This window comes from Mizuhopecten yessoensis, unplaced genomic scaffold (genome assembly GCF_002113885.1).
Source record: "Mizuhopecten yessoensis strain PY_sf001 unplaced genomic scaffold, ASM211388v2 scaffold2699, whole genome shotgun sequence".
Classification (NCBI taxonomy): Eukaryota; Metazoa; Mollusca; class Bivalvia; order Pectinida; family Pectinidae; genus Mizuhopecten; species Mizuhopecten yessoensis.
The window spans coordinates 148,218-159,854 of NW_018404676.1; the positions used below are offsets into that span (position 1 = coordinate 148,218).

General features: G+C 38.2%; 1 protein-coding gene across 2 annotated transcripts; it reads right to left on the reverse strand.

Moving 5' to 3' along the window:
- Positions 1-539: 539 nt before the first annotated feature.
- On the reverse strand, positions 540-9,312 carry LOC110446435. Of its 2 annotated transcripts, XR_002462463.1 has the most exons (6): positions 9,093-9,312; positions 7,139-7,179; positions 3,170-4,050; positions 2,011-2,070; positions 604-677; positions 552-570 (listed from the first exon to the last, which is right to left on the reverse strand). XR_002462463.1 is itself a non-coding variant. In XM_021491588.1 (5 exons), the coding sequence occupies exons 1-5, from the start codon at positions 9,123-9,125 to the stop codon at positions 667-669; spliced, it is 1,026 nt and encodes a 341-aa protein (XP_021347263.1). In that variant the 5' UTR covers positions 9,126-9,312; the 3' UTR covers positions 540-666. The 2 variants fall into 2 exon arrangements, 1 of the variants encoding a protein (XP_021347263.1); XM_021491588.1 differs by having other exon boundaries at positions 540-677.
- Between the last annotated feature and the right edge of the window lie 2,325 nt (positions 9,313-11,637).

Sequence of the window (11,637 nt, forward strand, 5' to 3'; positions counted from 1 at the left end):
GGGGTCATGCGATAAAAAAGACATGTTTGTTATTTGTCATTTGTCAGTGTCTTTATTCGAATGCTTTAACCATGTACACGTATAAAAGTATAAAATAAACGTCTACTCTGTTCTAAAACGTTATACCATTACTATCTAGATCACTTTCTGCTTAATGTCAAATTGAGTACTCATCAATGTGATTTGTAATATTTCTTGACATTTTTACAGGTTGGTATATAGCACAACCAGTGAAATGATATAACATCATCTCTACATTTATATACATACGAACGTACACGTATACAAATATGTATGACCATGTGATGAACTCCACAAAAAGCTGTACTGTAAAAAGAGTTCTGGGCCCGTATTCATGAAACCTTTCTCATGCTCAAGCATGGATTCTGTGCTCAAGGAAGCTTTCTTGTAACTCACCAGAATCATGTCAATGATCAAAAAGTTAAATTTAAACATTGAAAACAGTATTCGGCTATAAGTCTCTTCAATTTTTACCCCAAACTTAAACATTTTTTTTTTTAAATAATTTATAACTGGAACAAGAAATTAGACTTGAGCACACAATCCATGCTTGAGCATGAGAATGGTTTCATGAATACGGGCCCTGGTCTCCTGTAGTCTGTGACTGGATGCAGGCACTCTAACCAAAGACGTGACTCTTCATTCTTATCTCTTCTCTGCAATATACAAAACATGGGTCTAATAATTACGTTTCCAAACATGTTGTAACGGTTATAAGTAGCCTCGCAACACTATACCGACTTGGTATTGAAATTAGACGCTCGACTTTGTACACACGTCATAATAAACTGACCATACATATCGTTACCGTAATGGTCATGTAATCCTTTTCTGACCGTCCAATCATATCCTTACCATCCTGCCATATAAGCCTCAGTTCCCTTCTGAAACGATGTGATTAAAGTAATCCTTCTGTGTTGACTGCTACACAGTTTTGCCCTTGCAATAGGGAAACACGATCCCCCGCTGCCCAGAAATTAATCATAAGAGTGAAGCCCCTGAAAGTATGTTTAATCGAGGGAAAACAAAGAATTGCTTTCCCTACAGAAAAGGCAATACATATGTCATTATAACCAAAATAGAACAATAACACGACACTAAACATAACACATATAGGCTTCCTCGTCATATCGTTGTCATCTGCTTCAGTTAATTGGAACTCAGGTGTTGTGGCTCTACATCATTTTTCTATATTTTCCTAATAAGGGAAATATGACCTGGAAAACTCAAGTGTATGAGGGCGACAGGGTGTTTTACTTCCCCGACATGTTGTCGATATAATCCAATCAGACACACTGTTAACTAGATGACGTTTAATAAAACTGTGTCCACACAATTATGTCATATGGCATTACCTGTCTGCCCCATGACTAAGACTTTTCATTCATCTATCTGCTTCAACATTACGTCATGTTACCTTACCCTTTTGTGCCAAAACTATGAAATGCCGTCCATCTGTCTACTTCAATATCCTGTCACGTGACCCTACTTGTCCGTCCCAATACTACGACATGCTTCAACATTATGTCACGTGACCCTACTTGTCCGTCCCAATGCTACGACTTGCTTCAACATTATGTCACGTGACTCTACCTGTCCGTCCCAATACTACGACATACTTCACCATTATGTCACGTCACCCTACTTGTCTGTCCCTATATTACGACATACTTCAGTATCATGTCACGTGACCCTTCTTGTCCGTCCCAATAATACATGCTTCACCATTATGTCACGTGACTCTACCTATCCGTCCAAATACTATGACATGCTTCACCATTATGTCACGTGACTCTACCTATCCGTCCCAATACTACGACATAGTTCACCATTATGTCACGTGATCCTACTTGTCCATCCGAATACTACGACATACTTCACCATTATGTCACGTGATCCTACTTGTCCGTCTCAATACAACGACATGTTTCAACATTATGTCACGTGACCATACGCGTATACCTATCTGTCACAATACTATTATCTTACCTGTTTGTCGGGATACTACAGATTTACTGCTACTTGACACGGAGTCATCATTCACAGGATCTGTAACCAAAAATAAACCTTATTGTTACTAACCAATACAAGATATTCAATAGTTTCATGTACTTTACGAAACAGATAAAAAAATCAAAACACACAAGTTCTTCACCAGTAAAATCAATGCCATACGGATAACTTATAGAGTAACCATGGTGATCTACCTCCGCATTGTGAACTCGGCAAATTCAAATACAACAAATCATAAAATGTAATCTGCTATATATAACCCAATCACAATTTTTTCGTCTTGCGAGCAGAATTTAACGTAAAAGTATCGTAAAATAGGATAAAATGTATAATATTAAATGACACAACTTTTTCTACATCCTCATTGGTTAGATCATAATCAAGTGGTGGTCAGTGATTTGTAATATTGACTCGATGTTATTTTTCAGAAACAACAGGCCAATATTCTTATGATGACGTCACTTAAATTTGTAGGTCACAATACCGTTTTCTTTTGATCCATCTTGTTTGAAACTAGCATAATTTTATATCTATACCATAGGGACCTGAGGATTTGTTACAGCTATATTTGGACCTAAAATAAGGTGTTCAGAGTAATTTTACATATTTTATCATCATAGGATCATTGGGGTGCCTTTTTAGCGAAAGTCGATCTAAACCCCTAAAACATGTAAAAAATACTCTATACACCTTATTGTAGGTCCAAATATAGCTGTAACAAGTTCTCATGTCCCTGTTATCTCTGCAACAATTAGGGAAGGGACTTTATTATGGTGACTAATGTGCAATACTGGACTTGAGGTGAGGTAGGCATATACATGCTGTTCTAGCTTGGTCTGAACAATAGCCACCGAGGCTGAAGAGATAAGTAATCTTATCGACATAGAAAAATATATCCTCGACCTCGTCTCGGTCAGTATCTCTTTCTCAGGTCTTTATAACTACATCTTCACCTCAACAAAAGTCCTTAACCTAACGATGCGAAGTTACATTTGCTTGTAAGAATGGAAACTTAACGTGACCTCACCGAGTTACCTTCGTCTCTGAAACTATAGACTTAAATCAAGTTACCTTCGTTTTTGAGACAAGAGACTCAATACGAAATTGTTTAGTTAACGTGGCGTCATTAAGTTACCTTCTTCTGTGAGAGCACCAAGGAACACTGGCCACCAGAGGTCCTTCTCGGACTGGGCGTCAATGCAGACGATATCCTCAAGAGATGGCGGGAGTTCGCAATTGTTCACCAAGACTGGAATTGGTCGCCTGCCTCTCATCCGTCCATCGTAATACTTTTTCCACTCTAATGCTAGAAAATTCTGTGACAACACTAGCACGATTTTTACGGATCGTTTGATTGCATGATCAACGTTTTCGATCACTGGAGAACCAGGTTTGAAGTCCCTACCGGGGTAACAACAAATCAATCCAACGTTTGGAGATTCCAAAGTCTTAACAATTTTAGATACCCATGCTGTGTCTGCCATATTATGAGCAAACAGGACATGATATCTTTTTCTAGGCGGTAGCGTTGGCGCTGAGCCTCTGAGAGTGTCTACCAGGTGGCGCCACCACGTTTCTTTGCCCCCTGTTGCATTGATGTACTGAAAGTACTTCAAAAATGGCGGTATACCACATGGTTCCATCAAAATTGGAACAAAACTGATTCCTTCCGTTCCGTGTGACATGTATTCCAGTTCCATCTGTCGCCATTCCTTATTTATGTAAGAAGAGGACAGCACAACGATTGTTCTGACCGATTTTTCCAGTGCATTCTTTACGTTGGCAGATATTGAAATCCCGGTTTCAAAATCTCTTTCGAACACACAACACTTGTAGCCCAGGTATTCGAGCTCTCTCGACACAACTTTGACCCAGTCTTTGTCCGGTAGTCCAAGATGGAAACAGAAGAACACATGGAAGTCCTTCCCGCGCGGTAAAGGTGGTGCTTTTGACGACCGCTTCAATTCACGTACCACACTCATCGTATGCGCACGCTCAAGGCTGGCCCTGGTGTTTCTGTAAATCAAACAATACCAAAATAAAACATCTTACAATCTAAAACATGTTAAGGCTCCAATCAAATTCTTCTTTTAGTCGTGGGGCCGCCAACTTCTTATTCGTACGGATTCGGGCTTCCAATACGCCAAGTTGTTGCACGTGGTGTGCTTAACATGCTGGCTATATTAAGTATGTTTCTCCACTTTTAACAGTGTTTTAATACCGCTTTATGTCAGTGTGAAATGAGTGAGTATTCCAAATACTTACCTTTTACTACCTTCATAACGACAATTTATTTAAAAATAATTAATTGCGAATTAGAGGGTATTCCGAATGCCCAAGGACTGACAGCCTCAATCATTGGCAGTGTTACTTGTTTTAACAGTAACATAATCATGACTATATGGGTCAGCCGAAGGTATAATAGAGGCATTAACGGGATTAGTGTAATCTGACCACTGCTAATGCCAAGGCCAGACTTGGCCATGTGCCGCATTTCAAGCCATGCGGTTTGACACACTCAATGTTCATGTTCAAGTTTTTTATTTGCTGAAGTTTTACAACTTATGGCAATTACAGATAAGACAAAGACACTCACAAGGACACATTCACACTGACTCGCACACATCATCCTCATCATCATCATCAAATACACTCACACTAACTCGCACACATCATCCTCATCCTCATCATCGAAGACATTCACACTGACTCGCACACATCATCCTCATCATCATCATCAAATACACTCACACTAACTCGCACACATCATCCTCATCCTCATCATCAAAGACACTCACACTAACTCGCACACATCATCCTCCTCCTCCTCCTCATCATCATCATCATCATCACTCACACTAACTCGCACACATAATCCTCATCCTCATCATCAAAGACATTCACACTGACTCGCACTCATCATCCTCATCCTCATCATCAAAGACACTCACACTAACTCGCACACATAATCCTCATCCTCATCATCAAAGACACTCACACTGACTCGCACTCATCATCCTCATCCTCATCATCAAAGACACTCACACTAACTCGCACACATCATCCTCATCATCAAAGACACTCACCCTACCTCCCACACATCATCCTCATCATCCTCATCAAAGACATTCACACTGACTCGCACCCACCATCCTCATCCTTATCATCATTAAAGACACTCCCAAGGACACATTCACACTGACTTGCACACATCATCCTCATCATCCTCATCAAAGACATTCACACTGACTCGCACACACCATCCTCCTCATCATCATCATCAATTACACTCACAAGGACACATTCACACTGACTCGCACACACCATCCTCATCCTTATCATCATTAAAGACACTCACAAGGACACATTCACACTGACTCGCACACATCATCCTCATCCTCATCATCAAAGACATTCACACTAACTCTCATCCTCATCATCAAAGACTCTCACACTAACTCGCACACATCATCCTCGTCATCATCATCATCATCATCATATCAGCAACAGCAGCAGCAATCATTCGTCATTCATCATGCTCACATACATACACACGCCAGAACCCTTTTCGCCCTCATTCACCCAGACAAGATTAATGGTATACTAAGTATTATATAATTTGTATTCAATAAAGTGATAAACAACATGTATCTTAACATGACCTGTTCTAGTGATGACCTCTTAATAAATCTGCTCTACGTTTAAACGCTAGTGACAAATACTTCCCCAAATTATTAAGTTCTTTTGTGTTTTCGATTTTGAGTAATTGAACGAATTTAAACATACTAGGCCTTTTGAAATAATATTGCGCTATGAATAGCGATTACCTTTAATTATATAATGAAATTCATCTTCTATATCATTTTCATTACATAAGATACATTTTCTTTCTTCTCTAGGTATATCTCTATAACGGCCACGTTCAATGAACAGGTCATGCGCACATCAACGCATCTTAGAAACATGTTTTAGATAATTTTTAAATTAATTGCCTTATGAAGATATGGTTGCAATTTAATACTTTCCACTAAATGCTGATATAATACTCCTTTAGAAGAAGAATGAACTTTCTCTAGACAATCTTGCTGAAAACTATCACATAATCGCTGCTTATATACATCACTGGAATGAGTAATACTATCAGTCACAAACATGTACCCAAGGCCGACTCTTGAAAGATCATGTTTTAAGTTAGGTTAATGTAAAATCGAGAAGTTCTGTTCCCTGCTAAACGTTCAACATTAATGGTAGGTGCCACGTTTTGGTTTCCCCTTGTCAGTTTAATGAGACCGGGGGTGGCTGGGTTCCCCTTGTCAGTTTAATGAGACCGGGGGTGGCATACTGTGATGGATGTCTTCAGCATGATATTTCAGTGAGGTAACACTCTAAAGTCGACATCAGATCCGCTCTCTCGCAAGAACGCAAATACACCCACACCGCTTTCAGCACATACGCATACATTACACAATGGTGGTCCTTTCTTTAGTGGTCTTCACTTTAAGGAGACGTAAAACCAGAGACATATAAAGCCAGTAGTATATACGTCTCTGGCTTAACCAAACTATTACGCTGTACAATGCATGAAATAATTTTGACAGTGGTAACTGTCCCCCTATTGAAGTGTCAAAGACAGTAAATGGTGACTGAAAAGCAGACAGACAACGCCATACCACAATAAGACGTTGAGACGGACATATATATCCTATATATAAACCCATTGTGATGTCAACTGTAATTACATATATAAAAAGCAGTATGAACACAGTTTCGGGGAACAAAGACAATATACAAACAATGTTGGCGATTAGCAAAGGTTTGCTAGCAATTCCCCGTCAACTGTAAGGATGACTCGGAGAGGAACTTGGTAAAAAAGAATCGTGACCAATGACGACTAACTAGATTTCTGTATTCAATATATCCTTAGATAACCATGTGCAAAGCAGAGACATGTAATATATACGTCTCTGTGCAAAGCAATAATGGTCGATTGCTTTTCACAAATAGGGGGATATGGACCTCACTCGGCTAATAACTCCCTCATCTTATGTAAACATTTGTTTGACCATGGTGACAATTTAACATAATATGGTATATATATACTTACATACTGGCGGCACTCCTTTCCCGGCGGGACGGACCGATGAACTGCAAAACATGAAGAAGATGTACGGACGTATATGGTGTAACCAACCACCCGTAGAACTGATATATAGAGGTACACCGCGTGACAGTTATAATTCATACTTAATACGTACATATGTATATAAGTAACAACGAAAATCCAACAGATTATTTTGTATAGTGAGTATTTCCCAATATAAATGTTATTTGATTGGATTAAGGATTACTGCAGTAAATCTCGTGCCCGCGCTCAAGCGGGACACTAGGGCACAGTTAACATTATAATCTAGTAATTCAAACACTAACCTCGCTTATTTAGTGCAATCGCTGGCAGATATGTAGATATGTAATTACTGCAATACTGTACTTCTTATCATTGATATAGGACGAAGAAAGCTAACACTGCTGCCTGTTTCTACCCTATATAAGTATAGGTATAGTCTACTTGAATGAGTTACGATACAGGTGTGTATGTCACAGGTAGGATTAAATATTTATAATAAGCGATCATTGCCCGCTTTTTTATTCCTGTTTATCGATCTAGGTATTTAATCATATGCATTTCTAGACCGACCGTAAAAGAGCTGAATACGCTGACTCGATATGGCGATAGCATCGACGTCTAAGTGATATATAGCCGGTATAGTGTATAGTATATATAACTGCTTGGTTGGGTTCAAGTACAATAGCGGGAAATGTAACTGAACACGAAGTCTAGTTCGATATAAATGTGGACGTACGTTGGTCTTGTAATATTAAAATACGACATTCACAACAATTAAATAGTCGGACACAAATATCACAACAGATTTACAATAAAATTGTAAGACAATAGCGTACGTATATACAGAGACAACTATCGTACTAGATTAAAAGCGAAGGTCCATTTGACTGTTGATATTAGAGACACGAAAATGGACGTTACAGAAAATATCCTGACGTTCACACGACAAACTATATCTCTGCTAACATATTAGGTACTGATATATTTTGTTTTAATTCAGAGTCACCCGCTTGTTATCATTGTATGCAACTATGCGTATCTCCCAACAGCGTCACCAAATTAACAAGTAAACAGATTTACCATTCTTGAGAGTTCAATGTGGAACATAAAAACAGCTACATGTTAAAGTAAGTTAGCACACCACCCTTAATGATCGATTCTCAGCTATACCCCTAACGTTGACGAGAAACAGGTTTTCCAACGTGTACGGTGTTTAGATAAGAAGGACCCACCCCCATAATGACTTATGACTAAAATCATCTTAAATGATTTAAGGAAAAGCGTACCTTCACGTTTATGAAATATTGTATTAATTCCTTATCTACAGCGATACTCTATAGTACATGTAATTCATATGCATTTTATAGAATTATAGAATTTTGATATTTTAAAAAATAATCCAATGATAATGTACAGCATCAAAATGAGAGCCCAATGAGTAGATCGTGACGCCTATTGGGGGAAATATTGAACATTGACAGATAAATACATTGACCAGTGTCTTTAAGCCAGATAACAGATAGGTCGGTTGCTTAAATTCATCTTCTAGATACGAGGGAGAATACTCAATATTAAAGAAAATAATTGAGTGAAACTTTTCATTGCGATTACAAATTAACAACTTAACTTAACAACAATATCTCACAAAGACAGACAGAACCAATGGTAACTGTTACAATCATGATTAATACATTAATATCAGTTGAATTATTTCCAATAAATAGGCTGTAGACAACTTTAAAACAAGGTACCTAAATATCCCACTAACTTATACGTGTACACACACTAGTGGTATAGTGAGTGTACATGTATGGGTTAGTGGAACAGGTACCTCGTTTTAAAGTTTCTATTTTGCGACAGATTTAACAGTAAAAGTCCCTAAAACATGACCAATAGTAGCCTATAGGGTGTCGCTATTTGTCCTGGTACTCACGCTGTACGCCATACTGAAGTGGAGGTTGTTCATGGTTTGATGACAAAATTCCCACGCTTTCTATCCGGTCACTAGGAATTCGAGACTATCTTGATCATTTTACTCGAAAAATAACACGTTACTAATGTTAAATGTTACATATTAGTGATTTTTTAAATGATGAGATATGTTGATCGAGAGGCCCGTGGTGTGTCTGAAGGTTTAAATGTCTGCCCCCTGTCTCGATATCCTCAGGTAGAGGTTACCGTGCAGTAGAACAAACCATTGTCTGATATAGAGCACCATTGTCTGATATAGAGCACCATTGTCTGATATAGAGCACCAATATGCAAATCAAACAGGCAGTGGCTAGTCTATAGAACAAAATTCAAAACCATACCGAACGATTCGCCCCATTATCATTATAGTATTGTTATTGGCTACGATATGAGACCTAGATTTCCTGCTGATATCCGGCAATATCGCTGATAGAAGCAGTGTATAGCTCACCCTTCATGTGCTGTCATTAATAACTGAACACTGTACGAATGTCAGTAGGTTAATTAACTATCGTGTAGTGTCTATACGTCAGAGCTTAGTTATACCTAGGCTCATAATCTTACACTGTAAGTACTCATATTTTCATTGCAATTATTAGTTTTGAAAAATAAATATAAAATGTTCTGAAATTCAAACAAAATCATGGTGCAACTCCTAATTTTTCAATTACATTGAAAAATATATCAACTTTGAGAAATTGTCTCAAATAACGTTATTTAGTATATAAAGCTATTCCTGGGTCCTGACCGAATTCAGTAAGGCCTCACAATTATACTTGTTTCAGGGAACCCTGCTGACTATAAATTTTGCTGTTAAACCTGCAAGATTTTTATGCCACATTTAAGAAAGCATCGTTAAAATCCGAGGTATTTGCCCTAACAAACCATGGTTAAATGTACATATTTATGACAGAAAAATATAAGCCTACCTATACACCTTATTTTTATCAAATCCGTTACGTGAAACATGTATGTGTTTGTTTGGCCTAAAATCACTACCTTTGGAGCAGAGCCAATTTACAGTTTCCATTAGCCAACAGCAGTTTTGTCACCTAAATGATTACTTGTCAAACCTGTCTGCTGTGCCGTATCGCATTATATTTTTTGTCAGTTATCTAACAACCTCGCGGCTTGTATTTCAATATTCTCCCAAGACTTATGTGTCGTCACCTGAAACACAATTACTCCGTTTAAGGGTCCATGTCCCGCTGCACTTCTGTTTTTCCTATATACAGTAACCTCCCCTTAACTTCCGCTTGAATAAAAATTGGACAGAACACTTCATTTGACCAGGTAACTCAGTCGGTTAGATAGTATAACAATCAGTCCAGCTAGGCTTGAATCTCGGTCTAGCCCAATCTTTTTAAAATTTGTCTTTCTCATCGCCCACGTTTACCTATATGTCGCGACATACGAGCAATTAAACTCGAAACGATCTCTCCTTCTCATTTCGAATCACGACCGTCTATAAACCCAAGGCGGCCCCCCTGATCCTTAAATGACAGGAAGTGCATCAGGTCAAATGCTTCCATTCTTTTATATCAATGATGTTTTTATACAACAAATATAAACACAATTCCAATTAGCAAAAGAAATATTCTGTATCTGCCCTTATATTAAAATAAACAATTGTTTTAAATTATGAAGTTCTGTCATGTGTTCGAAACTAGAATGATCATCTCTTACAAACAAACTGTATCCTACCCTACTCATACGTCAATCCCATTGGTCAAACAAAACCGTACGAATATACTCGACCTAATATGATTGAACCGTACCTAAATATAACCACGGAATTAGATTATCTAAGTCCGTGATATAACTCAAAACTCATTACAACAGGCCTAATCAACAAACTCCTAATATTTGTGTGTAGCTGCTCGAGCGCTAGATCTTGATAAAACAAGCTCTGAAACACATGCTGAAGCTATTCGGCTACAGGGGTCTTTATACTCGGTAGATTTATCTGTGTCCTGTATCAGACCTCGTCCGTCCCTCTTACTACAAAGGAAGGTGGATAACACCTTCTTTTTCACAAAGTTGAACCCTCTTTATTGTCTTTTGAGGAAAGAAAGAGAACGGAACGCACATTACTGATGATGCAACAAGGTATAATAAGGTCACACGGCCTCTGGAATACACGTTTACATCAAGGTTTTATTCAAAGTGAGTCCAAGATTTGCGACTTGTGGCCGAGCCATTTATAATCGTTCTGGGATTTCCGCTGCATTCTCTAAGCATTATTTGACTCAAAAAATGCAAACTGAATAAATATGCGATTGGTTTAAAAGAAATCGGTTTATATATTAAACTACGTTTTAGATACGGGAAAGAAAATGGTAACTCTCATGGATTCTGAAGACGTGGTCGTCCATATGTCCTTGGACTTAGTGATTGCTATCTGAGTCCGTGATATGTCATTATATGATGAATCTATTTTAAAATATGAACGTAAGACACATGCATGGAGATGCAGTATAAAAAACAGAATTGCATTGCATCATACA

Excerpts from the sequence above, each read along its gene's own strand:
- LOC110446435 (XM_021491588.1), bottom strand. The coding sequence starts at position 9,125 with ATGAACAACCTCCACTTCAGTATGGCGTACAGC. Across the intron at positions 7,180-9,092 it reads ACTTCAGTATGGCGTACAGC|TTCATCGGTCCGTCCCGCCG; the intron begins GTGAGTACCAGG and ends CATGTTTTGCAG. Across the intron at positions 4,051-7,138 it reads GAAAGGAGTGCCGCCAGTAT|AAACACCAGGGCCAGCCTTG; the intron begins GTAAGTATATAT and ends TTTGATTTACAG.